The sequence below is a fragment of the Carya illinoinensis genome, chromosome 13, assembly GCF_018687715.1.
Source record: "Carya illinoinensis cultivar Pawnee chromosome 13, C.illinoinensisPawnee_v1, whole genome shotgun sequence".
NCBI lineage: Eukaryota > Viridiplantae > Streptophyta > Magnoliopsida > Fagales > Juglandaceae > Carya > Carya illinoinensis.
In genome coordinates, this window is record NC_056764.1 from 27,865,772 (window position 1) to 27,886,360 (window position 20,589).

The 20,589-nt window shown below is 32.6% G+C and overlaps 3 protein-coding genes and 1 non-coding gene across 4 annotated transcripts; all 4 read right to left on the reverse strand.

Moving 5' to 3' along the window:
- Positions 1–2,068: 2,068 nt before the first annotated feature.
- Positions 2,069–7,336, reverse strand: LOC122292733 (protein RETICULATA-RELATED 1, chloroplastic). The gene is made up of 7 exons (XM_043101218.1): positions 6,546–7,336; positions 6,276–6,374; positions 5,652–5,872; positions 4,633–4,702; positions 4,322–4,401; positions 2,900–2,964; positions 2,069–2,443 (listed from the first exon to the last, which is right to left on the reverse strand). The coding sequence occupies exons 1-7, from the start codon at positions 7,095–7,097 to the stop codon at positions 2,250–2,252; spliced, it is 1,281 nt and encodes a 426-aa protein (XP_042957152.1). The 5' UTR covers positions 7,098–7,336; the 3' UTR covers positions 2,069–2,249.
- A 69-nt stretch (positions 7,337–7,405) lies between these two features.
- TRNAS-GCU lies at positions 7,406–7,487 on the reverse strand. The gene has a single exon. It is a non-coding gene; the product is annotated as a tRNA-Ser (tRNA).
- A 4,413-nt stretch (positions 7,488–11,900) lies between these two features.
- LOC122291098 lies at positions 11,901–12,428 on the reverse strand. Its single transcript, XM_043098745.1, has one exon. The coding sequence runs from the start codon at positions 12,426–12,428 to the stop codon at positions 11,901–11,903; it is 528 nt and encodes a 175-aa protein (XP_042954679.1).
- A 372-nt stretch (positions 12,429–12,800) lies between these two features.
- LOC122291099 lies at positions 12,801–13,748 on the reverse strand. Its single transcript, XM_043098746.1, has one exon. The coding sequence runs from the start codon at positions 13,746–13,748 to the stop codon at positions 12,801–12,803; it is 948 nt and encodes a 315-aa protein (XP_042954680.1).
- Between the last annotated feature and the right edge of the window lie 6,841 nt (positions 13,749–20,589).

Here is a 20,589-nt window from a genome sequence, read left to right on the forward strand (position 1 = left end):
TGTCCCTCTACCCTCTTTAGAACACTACCCCCCCAATTCACTACCATACTTCATGTCAATCACCCCTTTCCATAAGGCTCCCCTCTCACAATTATAACAACACAACTATTTACCTAATAATGTCTTATTAAAAGCCCTCATATTCCGAACCCCCAAGCCACCATCTCTTAAAGGAGAACACACCTTATCCCATCTCCCAAACTTAACTCCTATACCACTCCATAAAAAATCGCGTTGAAGTTTCTTTATTGTCAATGCAAGCTAGCAGGAAGAGGGAATAAGGATAAGTAGTATGTGGAACGGTTGGATAAAATACTCTTGATAAGTGCGATTTGCCCCTCTTTTGATAAATACACACTTTTCCACTTGGCCAACTTATGCTCAAATTTTTTCAGCATCCCCTCTCAAATTGACTTGACTTTGAAAGAAGGTCCCAATGAAAGACCAATGTACTTCAAAGGCAACAGAGAAACCACACAACCCAAAATATTAGCCAACTCTCTAATATTGCTTACTTCACCAACCACTACCATCTCCATCTTCGTAAGATTAATCTTCAACCCTGATAATGTTTCAAAACAAAGTAAGATGGCCTTCATAGATTGGATACGTCCTGCATTTACCTCATAAAAGTGTCATTTGCAAATAAGAGGTGAGAAATAATGGTGGACTTGATTAGGCAATAGTGGAATTCATACTTATTTAAGGGCAATCCAAGCAATGTATTGGCTGGAATGTTGAAAGCTTTGAAGAAGGATTTGAAGACATGGAATGAACAAGTATTTGGTGATGTAACATTACAAAAGAAGAGCTTGCTTCAAAAGTTACAAAATTTGGAGGGTGTAGGGGATGAAAACAACCGTACAGATCAAGTAGTTTCTGAATTAGAAAGATTGACTCTAATAAAGGAGATTTCGTGGAGGCAAAAGTCAAGGGTTTTGTAGATTCGGGAGGGGGATAAATGCATAAAGTTTTTTCACCGAGTGGCTAATGCACATAGGAGGTTTAATTACATTGAGTCCATGACCATTGATGGAGGAACATCATCAGATCAGATTGTGATAAAAAGGAACATGTGGCTAGCCATTTCGAACATTTGTTGTTGGAAGCTCATGCATGGAGGCCTACCATAAGTGGCCTAGCCTTTGAGGCTATTGATCAAAATAATATAGTTTGGTTAGAGAGGCCATTTGAAGAGAGAGGTATACCAAGTAATCAGGAAAATGAATAAAGATAAAGCTCCATGCCCGGATAGATTCACTATAGCTTTTTTTCAGACTTGTTAGGAGGTGGTGATAAAGGATGTAATGCTAGTTTTTCAGGAATTTTTCATTTATGGAAAATTTGAAAAAAGTTTAAATGCTACTTTTATTACTCTAGTCCATAAAAAGGCTGGTGTAATGGAGGTATAAGATTTCAGATGGATCAGCCTTGTGGGTAGCATGTATAAGATACTTTTAAAAGTTCTTGCTAATAGGATGAGCACGGGTCATGGAGAAGATTAGCTCTAAATCCCAAAATGCCTCTGTGAGGGGAGACAAATTCTAGATTTGATTCTTATAGCCAATTAATGCCTGGAAGGCTGGATAGCAAAATCAGGTCAATAGTCCCAGGTATTTTATGCAAACTTGATATGGAGAAGGCATACGACCATGTTCACTGTGATTTCTTAATATATATGCTAAGTAGATGTGGTTTTGGAGAAAGTGGACAAAGCATTATGTGTCAACTGCGCGCTTTTCGATCTTGATAAATGGTGATCCAATGAGATTCTTTAATAGCTCGTGGGGACTACGATAAGGAGCTCTATTATCACCCATTTTATTTGTCTTGGTAATGGAGGTCCTAAGTAGAATGGTATCGGCAGCGGTAGGGGAAGGATTTTTTTACATGCAGCAGGCTGGAGCATGGTTGATTATCATAATTCAGACAAATCTGACTGGGTTCAGCCAATACACACAGTTCGGCAAAAATTTATAGCCTCAGATCCTATTGGTAGGATTGATTAAAAAAGAAAAAGGTGAAAACCAAGTAATAAAGAAGGCCCCAAAAAATAAAAATAAAAAAATAAATAAAAGAGATTGATTTATTGCTTGATGATTTAAGCATAACTTATCATCCCTGTAAGATAGGAAGCCAAACTAAAATAGGAAGCTTCTAGTCAGAACTAATGGCAAAACTTGAAGAACCTGCCCTTAATATTTTAAAATTCTAAAACATTTTATGCAATCTAGATGATTCAGGCAGAGCTATTGAACCCCACTCCATTTTGCCCAATCTACAAACTGCATACCACCATAAATATTGTTGGCAAATCGCACGCCCACGGTGAAAGCCATTGCAATGGGTGGAACCTGCTTCGCCAAAGAGGATGCTTCAACCAGACGCTCCAGTCCATTTATGATTTGATAGCGAGTGTTGGAAGACACGGCAAGAAACACACCTGAAAACGAGAGCAAGGTATAAGCTATTCCAGAAGAAGTATATTCTCCTCCAAAAATGGGGTAACACTTAAAAGTGTTTTGCTATAAAATACATGACAAGTCATTTTATAAGTTGAGGAGCACACCAAACATAATGCCAAAAGTGCATTGATCTAGATTCGAAATATTATAATAAAGAGATTATAACACTAATACAGATTCAGAAGATGAGATGATGACTGTATCTACGCTCTCTTTGGGTATAAATATAGATTGATGGCAAAAGCTATAAAGAACAAAGAACATCCTCATGGAAAACACCTAACACCATGATTTCATACTTGGAGCAACTAACTAAAACAGAAAGCCATTCACAGAAGCACATAGACCACTGGACATGGTTGTCTGGAGCTTGGTCGTTTTAGGACAATAATATAATACAAAATATTGAAATATGAAAAAAATGAAAAACTTACCCCAAAGAGCAGCACTTTTCACAAGAGGAGGCACAGGTATGTCCTCTTCTGATTTCTTTAAACTCCTGATCAGGCATACAATTAAGGTGGAAAGTTATTACTTCCTTCAAAGAACGAGGGTAAAAGGCAGTGAAATTAATAGCCTACACTTATTCATTAGATGAAACACCTAAGCATCTTGGGCGTAATAGAAACTAGAACAAGGAAGATCTTAGAACTTCCATTGTTGCAATAAATCCCCAAGGTAAAAATCTTATGAGAAATGTTTTAGCCACAGAAAGATCATACAAAAGTAAACCTACAAATTGACGTGGTTAGATTCTAAAGCTACTTTTATTATAAAGTAGATCTAACGTATCATAGGAAACCATATAAATTTGTGGATTTACTTTTGTGGGATCTTTTTATGCCTGTAACACTTCTCTAAGCATATACACACTTAGGGACATGTCGTATTCATATATCTTTCAAATGAACTTTATCTGTGGGAAGAAGTATGAATGGTGGAAGCAAATAATACTTTTGGCATCTTGTATTTTTTAACACTTCAAATTATATTGATCTACGGTCAATAGTTTTTTGTCTATCTACAATTGTTCCAACAAATTGTATGAACAAGATTTGAGCAGTGCTACATGCACAAACAGATTCCACAAAAGTAAACCCACAAACTGACATAACTTCATATGTAACTAATTTTTTCGATATAATCTCAAATGTGCTCTCCATGGTGACCTAGTAGCTGGGTTTAGGAATCGGACAACTTCTTGGACCATCTTCCAGATGTCACCAAGAAAGGTTTCCAGTCTTACAAATATTGGTTAAACTGAGCTTTCAAGCATGTTGAAAACATTCTTTTTCTGATTTTCTACAGGTTTGTCTTATTCTGGTAATAAGGAACCTTAGGGGTAAATAAAACTAGCTTCCAGATTTTGGGACAGCAATTCATCTAATTTCAAATCTAGGTGCATGTCCCTTTTCTATTTCTTCTATGAGGAGGCAACATCTGTCGCACATAATGGAAGAGGAAAAATCTCTAAAAGCCGGCGTGAGCTGTAGTAAAGAAAGCGCTGCTGTGGAATTTGTGTGTAAGAAACTACAGAAACAATCAAGAGCAAACTCGGTGAGAAATATCAGCATCATGCGAGTGCAGTTTACAGATCGCTTGCTCACGCCAGATATTGACATAAAATCTTAGTGAGAGAGAGTCTCATCAATATAGGATGTATTTTGAAATAATTGCTTAAATTTTAAATGGGAGAAGATAAAGCCCCATCAATCATTTCTTATCACATTTCTATTGATACATAGAATCATAGTATTGTCACGGCATATTCATGTAGAGCATAGACCAAGCAACAAAGTTTGAGGTATGACAAAGAATCAGAAAAAGATACAGGAGTTATCCTGATAAGAGCATACCGTTTGGCATTCATGATCATATTTGCAATGCCTTGGCCAATGAGACCACAACCAAATCCAACTGATCCATATAATACACCCTGTATCCAGAATATGCAAACTATATTATTAGGGATAGAAGATAATAGTAACACGTCTCACCATGGAGATATCACAATGAAAGCCAAGAACTCAAACCCCATCTTTTGCCTGGCAGGAGCATTTCCCATAGGATTATGGTCCAGAAGGCAACTAACTTGTTTTTTATAAGCACTCCAGAAGGCAACTAATTAGTTTCCAGTTATTCAAAATGCTGATTTTACAAATGATACCTTGTAGAAGTATGTGGCAATCCGCTGCTTTGCTGAGAAGCTACAACCTGGCCCTTCTGCTTCAAAAACACTGCATTAGGGGAATATTTTTCCATGAGTGAAGCACTCGCAATCATCTAAAGCTTCATGCAAGAAGAGCAATGAGAAATACTGCAATTTCAAAACTTTCACCAAAAGAGACATAAAGAAAAATATTTTAGAGGGCCCCACATGGCCTCTGTGGGTCCCACAGTTGATCAATTAGATTCCATCTCTCAATCTTTGTTTTTTTTTTACATGATTTCAACCCATAACATAAGATCTTCCACATTATAATGAAGCAGAGAGGTCAGTGCATCCAGGATTTAACATTTTAGTTATGACAACATTTTTTAATAAGTAGTAGTTATGACAATCTTAAGACCTTGGACACTGCTCGTTTACAAGTCCATCCAGTTCACTACTTGAATGTGCAAAACACTACTCTCCTTCTTAACTTATGCTTTACGGTGTATATATATATATTTATTTATTTTTTATAGGTAAAAAAGCCTTATGCTTTACAGTATATTGTAGTAGCTTTCTAGCTATTATCATCTCTCTCCCATAAACTCCACACTTTAGCTTCTAAACAGCAATTACACGAAATGGTAGCCCACACAGCTCACAAACTCTGCCTGGGGTGGTGGTACCTACGATTTCTTTTTCAGCCAAACGACCACACTTCCTTTCTGTTAATAAATTCCCCAGCTGTCACCCATCCAAATCTTTTGCCCCAAGCCTTCAATGAAAGATATGAACCAAAGCAAACTAAACTGGTCGCACTTTATATCTACTAAACAATCACTGATCTATATATCTACTAAACAATCACTGAACTAGTATATAAACTTATCTAGCCCACAGCAGCAAGGAGAATAGGGCAAAAGAAATAAGTATACTGTACATATAACATACAGGTCCATAATAATACTAGAGAATTAAACTAGAGCTGGATCTCATAAAATGGAAAACTTCACAGTGCCAGTATGCAATAAAACCTGCTAGGAAGAGCATCACAAGCATGTTGTATGCGTCCAAATAAACCTCTCGATGTGGATGGCTTGCCAAATCGAACATAAGGTGCTAACAAACCAACCAAAGCAATATCCACAACCACACCAACTAAAAGATCTGCAGCATACAACTCAAACTCTGACCAAAAATCCTTCCCTCTTTTCTGAACCTCCGCAAATGTTGCACAACAGGAATCTATGACTATCTGCATAACACCATATCAACAATAAGAATTTCTTCATTACATTAACACGATAAACTTGAAAACAACTCCAAGACCCTAAAATATGCAGTCATTCAATCTGAAGTGCTAACAGCCTTAAACACCAATCAAGCACTGGTATGCCACAAAAACAGAATCAGACCACAGAACTGCTCGAGATGACACACCAACTGACTGATTAATGTTCTAATGTGGATTAATGCGTAAACAATTTTACAAACTATAAGTATTATTTAATTCTGCTGATTTGAACTAAAACAACATCCACCCAAAAAAAACCTCTGGCGCAACTTTGAAAAGAAAAGAAGGATCACCCAGCATTCAGTCACGAAACATAGACAGTAAATCATCTAATAGTAATTAAAAAAATGCACCCAAGACAAACCTCTGTCCCAACTTTGAAAAGAAACGAAGGATCAGCCAGCATTCGGTTACGAAGCATAGAGCAGTACCTCATCAAAAGGCCTAGCGGCCAAGCAGACCCCTGGAAACATGAAAATGAACATACATCAAATATTAGTTATTCAGCTTTAAATTGAAGAAACGAAAATCTGGATTCAATCTACGTATTGTTTTTTCCATTCAATCCACAAATCTTTATCATAGAGCCTTAAACCACATCAAGATCCCAATCTTTCTTCGATCGCACATGCACCTGCAAATCCAAATACCGCTCAAGAAGCAGTTCCCGAATTCCAGTCGTCTTGGCGGCCTCCAACATGTCCGAAGGAAGCTCAACCCCTCGAGCCTTCGTCTCCTTAATCACCTCCTCAAACTTCAATATAGGCCCGAACTCCTTCTCCTCGTCGTTATCGCCACCACCGCGGCCGTCTTCTCCATCACCACCATTTCCAAACGAATCTCTACCACCACTACCATATCCTCCGCCACCATCAATATTTGCCTCATAATCACCCCCCACCCTGGATTTCTCCTTCAAATCACCAGTTTGTCCCTCTTCCGACCCAGTGATCCCCTTCGCCACGGACTCCGACCCGACGCATCGAAGCCCGAACCCGGGGTTCTGGGCCAGATAATAATTTTCTCGAATGCGGAAAGCCACCATCTTTGGTCGATGACTTGTGGAGTCGAGACTAGAATTCAGAGAGCATCCCAAAGTCCGGCATTGCGGCGTTGGATTGGAGGTGGTGTCGTCCCACAAGGTGAAAACACGCGCCAGGTTGAAGCTCGGAGAACAGAGCGACATGTTCTCGGGGCCGCGTACTAAAAACTACGGGTCAAAATGTTCAAAAGAGGTCTGAGAGAGACGGAGGTTTTGTCAAGGTTTTCGTATGTAGGCCGAGGCGAATGAGTGGCGATTGGATGGGATCGAGTCCAGGGAGCTGAAGGTTGAATTTCCAATGAAATTCTACGAAGGTTGTGTCGAGTATTTTGAAGAAACGCAGAGGCGGATGGGTTATGATTGAATGGGACCGAGTCTAGTGAGCTGAAACTGGTAAGTCCAATGAGATCTGGTAAATTAGGGAAAAAGGAAAAGTGGAAAATCCACCAAACCGTCGCCTGAGAGATTCGAACTCTCGCGGGGAAACCCCATGTACTTAGCAGGCACACGCCTTAACCACTCGGCCAAAGCGACAAGTGAAATGCTTGCTGCCCTTTTTTATTTATCCTTTGTAAAACTGGATTCAAAATTTTTGTAGTCAAATTTCCTGGATGAGAGGTAATACAAATACAAAAAGATTTTATAAAAATAAATTTATAAATTGATATGATTTCATATAATATATTATATCTATTTTGCATAAATCAAACACATTATTGATGGCACAAGACCATGATCATCTCCATCAACATCATAAGCTCTTTAAATCTGCCACCACAGTGGAGCATATTTCATAAAAAAGAAAAAGAAAAACTATCATTTACATTCATGGTTTGATCAACACAAAATGCTAAAAAAAAAAAAAAAAAAAAACATTTAGATGGCATTGGATTATGTAAAAGGAAAGTGTTAAACCTGCTACCAATTTTACTATAATATTTTAACAAAGAGTTACATTATACATTTACATTGTAATGATGTGATACTATTTTTTTAACAACTAAATTACGATCAGATTTCTTTTAAAATAAATCCAAAATTTGATAAATAATGTCATATCAATATATTGATATAAAAAAAACCAAATGGTAGTGTATATAATATCATCCAATTATAAAATGAAGTGTGCCTTGATGAGTAATGTCAGGAGCTAAATAGATTTTTACTAAAATAACTAAATAAAAAATTAAAGTTAGTTGCAAAACTAGTACTCGAATTTTCATGTTTCTAGAAATTGAGACCTAAGTTTTCTACTTTTACAAAATTAATGTATGAAATTGCAATCAGGTCAAGTTTCTGGGAAGAAGCCTATGGATCAGAAGCCCATCGTTCCCATAACCTATGAAAAGCCTTCTCTTGTCCATATATGTATCAATACTAGTTGAGGACTAACGTGCGATGTACGTTTGTTTCGTTGTATTGTTAACCTGTTTAGTTAAGTTATAAAAATTTATCAGCAAAAATATTACACTACACAAATATAAATAACAAAATGAGTTATGGATTTGTTTTTTTGTCTAGTTATCATTCAAGCTCAGGTCCATATTGGACAGGATCGATGGAGATAATATTGAAGTTTTTGTATCTCTGTTGGTTGAATATTTTTGGGTCTACAATAAGTTGAATCATCAACTGATTTTCTGAAGCTTCTGATGCCATTTTTTGTATAAATGGTAAATGTTCCTGTGTAGTAAATATTTAGTGAGATTAGATAATTAATAAATGTAAAAATAATTTATATATAATTTTATTTGAAAATTTTGTTAAAAAAAAATAAAGTTACTTCTCCAGTATGATTCATGAAATCAATGGCTGAATGACCCAATGCTTTTTCTGCAAGTTCACCAAACATAACAGCTACTAATTTTCCTGTCCCGTCGTCAACTTCAACATATGCTCGACAACTGTAAATAATAAAAGTATTATTTTTTGTTAGTATTGGTAAAATTAATATGTGAATAATTTTGAAATGAATTGTTACTTATTGAAATTAAAAAAATGTGTACCATGGTTCAGCAACACTTTGATGTTTGCAGTGATAACAGAGAAAATTTTCATTATGGTCATGCCCAGTTCCTTTGTTACAATTGATGCATGACATATAGAAGAAGATTTGGTGCAAATTTATGATATTTATCTTTGTCTTGATCCAGAATTTTGCTTTCTATATTATATTAAGAACAATATTTTGTTTAATGAAAATGAATATAAATATAAATATGATGTTAAGAAAAATAATTTACCTCCATTGGTTGCAAACTTTTTAGTAATGCAGCAACATCACAATTTTTTGTTATTTGTCGAATACCAACTAACGATAAAGATGTAGATGGGTATTTTAACGATTTTGCAATTATGCTTCAAGTCTTGAATCATTGATTGCAATCCTTAAAAAAAGAAAAAATAAATTATAATTGGAAAATTTTTAATAGATGTGTTAATAAAAAATAGTGTAATTAATATGAATTACCATCTTTGCAGTGGTTTTGCATCAGGGATAAGAGGATTAATTGTAAATGCACTTGCTGGTCGAGATGAAAGAGATAGTCCTGTTTCATTAATATAAATAACTGTTAATTAAAAAATGTAAGATTTAAAATAAGAATTAAGAACTTGAATTATTAGAATTACCATTGTAAGAACGAACTTTGAGCTTTGTTGCAAGTAGAATTGGTTTTGTTTCGATTATTTCAGAAATTTTTTTGCATTCATCTTGAACAAAACGACCCCACATAGTCAACGAGATAGGATTGAAGCTATGTGATATGAAAGGAGAAAATTAAAAAGAATTTATAAAATAAAGATTATAAAATAATTTTAAAAAATTAAAAAGGGGAAAAAATTTTACCTTTGATTTATAACATAGATCTCTTGAAGAGTAGCTGGTCTATTTGTTGATGTTATTTCTTTTGGAGGTTTGATGTGAAGAGCAACTGCTAAGAAATCTGATTAAAAATATTGAAATTATTAGTTTTTTAGGAAAAAAAAGAATTAAAAAATGATAATAATTTACCTATTTCTGCAATTGAATCCTTATAAGCATCCAACTCGTTAATGGAAATGAGGTTGTACTTTGGTATTTCTACTTGTTGTTCATTTTCTGGTATCTCTTCGATGATTGTTTTTGCATTTATAATCCATTGGTATTGATGTGACTCAGTTTGATATTTAGGATCCAGTAGCTTGACATATGCGTTTATAATATAATAGGATCGAAATATCTATAGAAAATCTTCTTTTGAATCAATATCATTTCCAAACATTGTTGCTTGCAGACGATTTCCCTATATTATATAAGAAAGTATAGGTTGTTAGTTTTTATAATAAGTAAGGAATTTGTTTTTAAAAAAAAGTAAAAAAATTTTACAAGTAAATATAATTACATAGAATGTGTAAGATATGTTATATAAAGTATATATATAGGTATATTTGTAGAATAAATTGTAAGTAAAGAAAAAAATATTGTACCTGTTTATCTACCAACATTAGATTTTGGTATTTTACTGATGAGTGTTGCCCAATTCGTTTGGGGGATTTTTCAACCATGAGCATTTTGATTTTCCAGTCCCTTATCTTTGGAGTAATATCTTTAATTAATGTATAAGTGATTTGCATTTTGAAAACTGATAAGGAAAAAAGAAATGAAGTCTATAAATATAAAAGGAAAGAAATGGAATTAATTAAACTGTAAAATAAAAACTAATAGAAAACTTATATGTATTAATTAGTTAACAAGAATAAATTAATAGAATATTGGAAATATAAAAAAAAATATTTGTAGGAAATTTCTAATTTATTTATAGCAGTTAAAATTAAATATAAAAAAATAAAATTTGTTACATGTGTAACATCAATCAGAGGAGGCCAATGTTAATAAGTCTGTGTAAATAATATTTTTTGTGCAGTTTTTTTTTGGCTCATCAGTTGAGATTGGTCGTATCAAAATCTTGATTGCAGAAATAATCTTAGCTCTTGATAAAACTATATATAATTGTCCATGTGAGAAAACTGGATGTGGCAAGTATATCCTAACAAAATCTAATGTCTGTCCTTGTGACTTGTTTATATTCATTGCAAAGCTTAGTTTAACAGGGAATTGAGTTCGTTTGAATGGGAAATCACTGTTTTCATCAGGATTTGGTAAAAATATAATTCTTGGAATAAAAACCTTTTTGCCATTGTGATGACCAACTGCAATTTCTGTATGAATAACGTTACGATCAAAATTGCGACAGATTAGTCGTGTTCCAATGCATAGTCCTTCTGAATGATTGATGTTTCTCAATAACATGATTAGACAGTTTTGTTTCAACAATAATTCATGTGAAGGAAGTCCATTCGGTGTTAAAGTGTGTAAGAAATCTTCCATGACTGCTTGTTCAGATTCGTCGATTGTTTCATCAAAACTGTAATATTGTTTTAACTCTCTAGGAAATCTCTGAATCAGCAAAGTGTTTATTTCATCAACATAACTGTTTTTTGGTGTCAATATAGCTCGATTCATCATGCTTGAAATATTTGCTGAATAATCAGAAATATTATGAAAAACAGTATCCATCAAATGATCCAAAGAAGCAGCATCATTTTCATATGGAATTAACATGACTGCAGGAATTCTGACGTGTTCATTAATTGTGATTAGTGGTAACCCATTCCCTAAATCCAATATGTATTTTGAAAACTCTGGATCTAATCTTGCACGCATATTTTTAGTCAAACGAATTTTTGTCAATTTTGGCCATAGGTAGGAAGAAACTAAGCTGGCATCAATCTGTTGTTGTCTTGTTCCTTTTGGGACCACAGGTAGAATCTGACGAAAATTTCCACCAAATGCAATAACTTTTCCATCAAAAGATAATTCTGAATCATTAATGTCCTTTAGCATTTTATCCAATGCTTCTATAGATTCTTTTCTTGACATAGGAGTTTCATTCCATATGATCAACTTTACTTTTGTAGTAATCTTGCAAGTCCACTTTGTTTGCTGACACTACATGTGAGATTTTTGTCGGTATCTAGTGGAATTTTGAATCGTGAATGTGCAGTTCGACCTCCAGATAAGATTGATGCAACTACACTAGATGAAGCAGTTGCAAGAGTAATTAATTGCTTTGTTCTTATTGTAGCAATGAGTGTTTTGTATAAAAATATTTTTCCTGTTCCACCAGGACCATCAATAAAGAATATGGCAGTTTCATTTGACAAAACTTTTTGTAAGATAGAATTATAAGCATTTTGTTGTTTGCAATTAAGCAGTGTTGATGCATGAAGATCTTCTTCTGGAATTGGAACAGCTAATTCATCATCAATTTCTCTAAACAAAAACTCATCTTGATCAAAATCAATGTTTTGGTCGATGAGATGGAACGAATTGATGTTTCTACCCATTGATTTAAATATTGTGGAGATGGAGAGTAAAGTTTCAGTTCTAACAGTTGATGAAGAACTTTCAACTAATTGAAAATCAGCAGACATATCTTGTTCAAAGTGTTCCCAAAGATCTCTTGGATTTGTAGGATTACAGTAAATCAAAATTGTTGCAAATAGTCTTCTTAAATTGAAGGTATTTGGTAAAGAGAGGCTTCATATAAGCATTCTTCTAAACTGTCATCTCTTTGTAATAAACCATACATAGTTGCAGCTTCACGAAACGTGGGGGCCAAGATACCATTTACAGTTTTAAGATGATCAAATGATAAAGGACCTCTTATATGATTTAATAACATCCGCAGATAATACCTTTCTCCTTCAAAAGGATTTCCTGTAACAATTCGACCTATCACAACTTGTTTTTTTCCAAATAATCCACATTTTGTATTGTTGGCTCCAAACATAAAATTCAAGAAATTATTTATACAACAATTTTCTGGCATTCTGATCAACTTGATTTGTTGCGAAAAATTCAGTTAGCATTGATTTTGCTGAAAAGTTAGAGTTCATCACATTTGTTAAGTTTTCATGTGCATGGAAAGTAACCTGGTGTTGATTTTCAAGATGTAAATATAAGCTATAGACAGCTGGATGAACCTCATTGATAATAAACCCAAATATTCTCCACATAGCCTCTGGTGGAGCAATCCATTGAGCTGATTGAAATCGCTTAATTTCATCAATCTGTTGAGTGCTTTGTTCAGAAACCAGATTAAAGGCAACACGATCATGGCCTTTATAAATGTATTTGTAGAAATACTTGACAGCTTTTATTATAGAACATATCTCAACATTAATATGGCAGTCAAACATTGCAAGTAAATAAGGGTTATATGGAACAACCCAACGATTATCTAAATCATGTCCTCTGATTTTGGCTGTTCTTCCATTGTTGCAGCGTTTGTATATTGGGAAGCAATCATTTCCAACAACAGTGTTTGAGACAAACTGTTTTGGGTAATTATTTTTGCAACAGCTATTTTTTTTCATGCATACATTTGTTGGATTTAGAACTCCACACGGGCCATGCATCATATGCTTAACAACAGCTGTATAGAGATGTAAGTTGTTGTCTTTGTCAGGTAATTCAGCAGATACGATCTCATCAAAAGATTCTGGTGCATATAATTTCCAATCTTGACGCAATATAATTAGGAAATGGACATGTGGAAGTCCTCTTTTTTGGTGCTCAATAACATAAACATATGCTGAGATTTTTCCAAATATTTCTCGTTTGAATAGTTGATACTTCAGATCCTCTAATTTTGCTCTAAAGATTCGAGCAATTAAGTTAGGTCGATTTTGGGTTTCCTCATGTGGTAACAATTGAGTTGAGATCTCTTTCCAGTTTGGATTGCATGTCATTGTCAAAAAAAATCTGGTTTGTCATATCGTTGAATTAAAGCCATTGCTTTTAAATATCTTTTTTGCATATCTCTTGGGCCTCCAATAAAAGATGAACGTAAAATTATACGTTTGCCAATTCTTGAAGCGTTTGTTTCTCCAAGATTAATGCTATCAACAATGCCTTGATATAATTCAGATCGAATATGTTGTTGATTGCAATGAAAATAATCTAACATTGAAGTCTCTATCTTGACATACATGTCAACAACAAATTGTTGAAGAAGTCGGCCAGAGATTAGAGGGATAGATTTCAGATTTTCTCTGATTTGTAACTTGTAACAGTAATATTCACGACAAGAAATAATGGAATCTTTTCTCTTTTTCTTTAAAACTACAAAAGTAATAAAAAATTATTTAGAAAAATACATACCAAATATATTAATAATAAGTTGTATAAAAAAGATAGCATAGAAAATTTAACTTTGTCGTTCTCTTCTGAGTAATTCTTCTGCTGATGTTGATTGATGATGATCAATTAATTGAGTTGTGCAATTATTGGTAGATACAGATACAGTTCTTTTGTTAATTCTTTGTATGCCTTGGTGCCATCCAATATCTCCGAGAGGAAACAGTAAAGGATATTGAAACGGATCATAGCATCCAAAATAATATTGAACTAAATGACTCCCGTCAATATGGTTAAATACGAAAATATCACGAGGTGTTAAATGTTCTGAATCATCATTTTCAACCCAAATAGCTGCAACTTCTAATGATGTTGGGGCATTAAATACCAGTTGATCTAAACCAGGATCTGATTTTATACAGATGTTTTGATATTCTAAATTTGGTAAATCACCAATAGATCAAAAAAATGTTGAATATGGATTTACATGAAGGAGATCCATAAATTGGGCAATAATAGAAGGATCCATTCTGATTGAGTCAACAATGCGATTCTTAAATTCATGTTCAATGTCATAGAAATATAACTGCAAATTAAAAGGTTGACCAGCTGAAGGAATCAAATCAGGGAGATAGTGATAAATTTGACCTTGACCTCGAAATGTATATATTCCTCTGTTTTTTCGACATAAATTTCTGTCAAATTTAACTCCAAAAGATGTGAAAGCAAATTTTTTGTTGTATGTTTGAACATATGTTTGAAATTGTGTAGATTCACCAGTATTTGAAACAAACAAATTATAGAATTGATCTGGAACATCATTTGTAACCAAAGAGATTGATCCATCAGCACAGCAGAAACTGTTTGTTTCATGAAAGAATCTTTTCGCTTTACAATGCTTACAATGTGGCACATTTGGTAAATAATTTGCTTCAACTGGAACATTTTGTAATATTTGTCTATGTACAACATTATGACGACGTAATGTGCCTATTGAGTTGGGGTAAAGGAAAAACAAATTTAAGAAATTTCATTAGAAATAATTAAATAATTTTTTTGAATCAATATTTTAAATATAAATAAGAATAAAATATAATGTTATTAAATAATTGATTTTATTTTTAGTTCTTACCAAAAGTACATGTTCGCAGATTTTTTTGAGGACTTGATTGTGATTGATCAACAGGAAGAGCTTATTTTAGAGAAAAAATAATTATTGAAAGAGAGTAAATAAATAAAATATATGATGGGAAAAAATAAAAGTTACTAAACCTGATGGACCATAAGTTGTTAAGAAAGTTGACTTGTCTCTGTTAGTGTATTTGTTGATTTTCCTCTTGACAAATTTACAGAACAACGTGAGCCAACAGAAGAACTGTATGAAATATTTAATTGTGTAGATTCTTCTAAATTTTTCTCAAGGATATGAACATTTGGATATATGCTAGGCTCTTCTGAGGAGGTCATTCCAAGAATGTTAAAATTACGGCGAGAACTTCTGGACCTCTTTCCATGACATTGTTGAATATTAGAGTTTTCAATATTGCTAATAGGTTGGAGATGATCATCTGATGTATCATCGATTGATGTAATCATTTGATCAATATCATATGGCATTGAATCTTGAAAATCAATCATATTTCTTTTTGAAACTTGTTTCTGAGCATGTCTTTTTGTTGTTCTTTGCTGCAATTGATCTTTTTTGTTTTGTAGAAGATCTTTAGACGACATTTATTTTGTTAATTGTTTTTGAAGCAGAATTTTATTTAATTATTTCTTGAAGTAAAGATTTTGGAATTAAATAATAAAATTTTATCATTCAATATGTTAATAAAGTAAATTATAAGTTCAAAATTTTAAATTGACATAAAATAAAAAGTACATAAAGCAATAATTACAATCTAATGTAAAATATTTAAACAATGATGCAATTTAATTTTCTCAAAAGGTTTATTGATTGGAACAGAAAAGAACATATAATAAATATATTTATTTATATTATATACTTTATTGAATAAAACATTACTTGCTAAATAAAGATATAGTTTTAAGCATGGATTGAACAAATGAAATAATTTGTAATATATAAGGGAAAAAAATACTTACAATTTCTTTAGCTAGCAGGATATTTGTTAACTTCAGATCTTTTACTTGAAAATGTAATCCCTATTTTTAAAAAAGAAAAATGTATGTTATTTTTAAGAAGAAATATTTTTTTTTTTAATTTTTAAAGAGATGAAAATGTTTTAATTTGTTGCAATTAATTTTGAAGAGAGATATTATAATAATTATTTGTAAACACAAAAATAATACAATTGATAAACCAAATTGTAAGAACTTGATGTTTAGTTGATATGTAATAGTAAGAATACTCATTTGTTATTATAATATCAAATTTAAAATGTTAATAACATTCAAATGTTTTTTTAAGAATTTTTTTTGGAATTTTTAATTAATGAATTATATAAAAGAAGTGATAAAAATTTATATTATATATTAAGTTTGTATTTATTTTAATTGTTTTTAATTCATACATTTATTTTAAATGGTTAAATTTATTTAAAATAAAATTTCAACAGTTTAAATAAGAAATAACATAAAATTATGATGTTTTATTTTACAAATATTTACAGTTAAACAATTGGTCATAAATTTTTTTTTGAATTTATAGCTATAAATTTTATAGCTTGATAAATTCAAATTTACATAGAAATCAATATCTAAATATGGTATTATTTTTAAAATCACTATGTTTTATAGTGATTTTGAGATTAAAATTTGATGCAAACACCATTATTTAGATCGAAAGCTATATTAAAATTTTTATTGACCATATGTTAATTAAGAAATATTTGCAAAAAAAAAACATTTATATAATAACTATCATGAAATATGTTTGAATAAATAAAACTGTTGTTAAAAAAGCAAAATATTGAAGTATCGATGGACAAATAAAATGCAAATATTTTGCAAGAAAAAAAATTTAATACATTTATAATTGTAATTGTATAATTAATATCTAAGAATAATTTGAGATTTATATATAATATTGCGATAGAACAATATTTTATAACTGTTGGTATTTAATTCTATTACATAGAAAAACAAAATATTCATCCTTAAACAAAAATCCATCCAGAACATTAAAATTTATATGCAAAGATTTTATATTTAAATATTAAAGTTTAAAGAACATATTTATAAAATTTAAAATTTTTAGGAACTGAAAAGAAGAAAAATAATAAGCAAAAGTTTTTTTTATTATTATTTTTTGATGTTAATAAATGTTTTAAAGATATAAATTATTATTAAAATTCTGGATGGATTGATGTTCAAGGACAAATAAATGTTTAAGAAAATACAAACAATTAATAATTCAAATAATTTTAAAAGAAATGTATGAATTTACTTTTGTTAGGAAATAAATTTCACCTCAAAAAAATGATGTGTAAATTTATGTACTAACAACGTATAAAAGACATATTGTAAATATATACAAAGATTTTAAATAAAAGAAGGATACATTAATATGTAATAAATTTATTATTTTTGAAAAAATTTCATAGCATTTGCTTATTAAAAAATTAAAGGACAAATATGATAAATAGATTTTTGCAATATTTTAGCAAAAGCTAAAATAAAAAATATTTAAGACTAAATATGTACTATTAAATATATATTTATACAAAAAATAAATATTTAATATAATACTTAGAAATTTTATGTCAAAAGATTATAATGTTATTTAAATTTTGATTTTTTTGTTAACAAGAAAGCCTCTATTTTTGACAACAAATAATGCATTAGATTTTGTTTTTCTTTTAAATAAATATGTACCAATACATATATAATGGAACAAAAAATAAATGTTTAATATTGATAAAACAAATGAATATTTACAAATTTCTTGCCAAATGATTATAATGTTATCTAAATTTTGATATTCCTGTTGACAAGATAGTCCTTATTTTTGACAACAAATAATACATTAGAATTTATTTAATAAGAATATATATTTTTTTAAAATCTAAAGTAATGTAAATTTCATTTATAGAAATGAAACCACCAAAATAAATGTGATAGATTTTATTTGAAATTTAATCAAACTTTTTAAGTAAAAAAAGTAACATTTTATTGTTACAACTAAAATAATAAATTTTTTATGTTTTTTTAAAGATATAGTTTTAAGCATGAATTGAATAAAGTAAAGAATTTGTAGTATATAAGGAAAAAAAATACTTACAGTTTCTTTAGCTAGCACGATATTTGTTAACATTAGATCTTTTACTTGAAAATGTAATATACATTTAAAAAAAATGTATGTTATTTTCAAAAACAAATATTTTTATTTAAAGTTTTTAAAGAGATAAAAAAGCTTTAATTTGTTGCAATTCATTTTGATCAGGGATACAACTGATAACATTCAAATATTTTTTTAAGAATTTCTTTTGAAATTTTTAATTAATGAATTATATAAAAGAAGTGATAAAAATTTATATTATATATTAAGTTTGTATTTAATTTAATTTTTTAATTCATACACTTATTTTAAATAGTTAAATTTAATAAAAATAAAATCTAAACAGTTTAAATCAGAAATAACATAAAATGATAATGTTTTATTTTGTAAATATTTACAGTTAAAGAATTGATCATAATTTTTTTTTTGAATTTATAGCTATAAATTTTATAGCTTGATAAATTCAAATTTACATAGAAATCAATGTCTAAATATGGTATTATTTTTAAAATCACTATAGAATTTTTAATGTCTAAATATGGTATAAATATATATATTTAATTTTTGTATATACAATAATTTTAGATAAAAGAAAGATGTGACGCCCCCAAATCCCCACGCCCGAATATGGGAAAATCGAGACGTCCGGATGGTGACAACCCGGGTCACCATCCTATCGACGGGTGCCGAGTGTGTGCAAAGGCAACAAATGTGCACGAAAGAACACGCAGCGGATAACGAAAGTCATAACTAAGTACCAGAATTTTTTTCTTAACGTAATACAAGCTGTTTAAAACGTACATAGATAAAATATTACAAAACATAAATACAGCTTTAAAACCATAAAGAAAAGCATAACATCAGCAACCCGGCGGAGCCGCATCCTCAGGCTCAGCCTCCTCCTCCTCATCCTCATCTCCTGCACCAAAAGCTACGGAACCATAAATGGTACCACAGGTAAGCAAAACCCAAACACTACCAGATAATAACACATATAGAACTCAAACAATATGCATGAACCATGCCCAATGTACAAAACCCAAAGACACAGTTTTCCACACACGCCAAAATCACATTTTTTATCCGTATGCACCATGACCTCCCCTAGGGGTCATCCGCACACCCTGGTTCCAGTGCCACACCGCAGAGTGCCACCACGCATGTGACACCTAACGAGCGATGCCCAGTTCCGTGCCCCGCACGTTCGTAGCCAAGCATCCTCTAGCCCTCACCAGCGAAGGGCCACGGAGTCGGTGCGTAGAGCGATGCTCGGTTCCGCGCCCGGCGCGTTCGTAGCCAAGCAACCCCTAGCCCCCGCTCCCGTCGTCTAGCGACAACTCAGGGGACATCACTCAGTTTATTCCGCTCCCGAGTGACCAGAGGAGCTCCACCGAGATAATAACCCATCCCGGCTTGGGCTCGTGATACCCACGCACCCGTAAAACCACTCACGCCAATACACAAGCTTTTCACACAAATCCACAAACACACGTGCATGCACCATGTAATGCCATAAAAATGCATAATAAAATAATCCAACAATCATAAATCAAATAAACAGGCAACTCCGTCCTCCATCCATCCGACCCCCGAAACTCCTCAGACTCAGTCCGGAATCAACAACCAACAACAGTAAATAATTGAATGAGCAATATATATTAAAATCTGAAAATAGGGTTTGGAAAATACTTACAGTGCTATATGGCAATTTTAGAAAACACGAGGCGATGCAAACGGCGGAAAAACAGCAACGTCACAGTGAAAATTCACTGTGGCCGTGGGTCTGAAAACCCACTTTTGAACGGGGACAAACTAGGACACGAGATTGATAGGGGGTGGTCAAGGGATGGTTGTGAAGCTATTGGAAGTGATGAACGGCCGTGGGTGGCGGCGGAATCGCCGGAAAATGGCCGAAATACCCAAATCGGAAAACAAGCTCGTAGGAGCTGCTCCGGTGGTCGTTGGAGGCCGGAAATGGGTGGGTTAGGACGGCAAGGGACCGGTGATGAAGTGGTGAAGAAATGGTGGCCGGAGGTGGAGCGACGGCGGCGGATCTGAGCCAAAACCGTGCGGCTTTGTTGGGCTTTTTCCGGCCAAATGGTCAGCCGGTTGGGGGTGAGCTTGGGTGGGGTGGTGCACCGGAGGGAGGGGAAGAGAATGGGACCGGTGGGGGGCCGAACGGTGGCCGGACGGCGATGGGTTGGGCTGAGGAG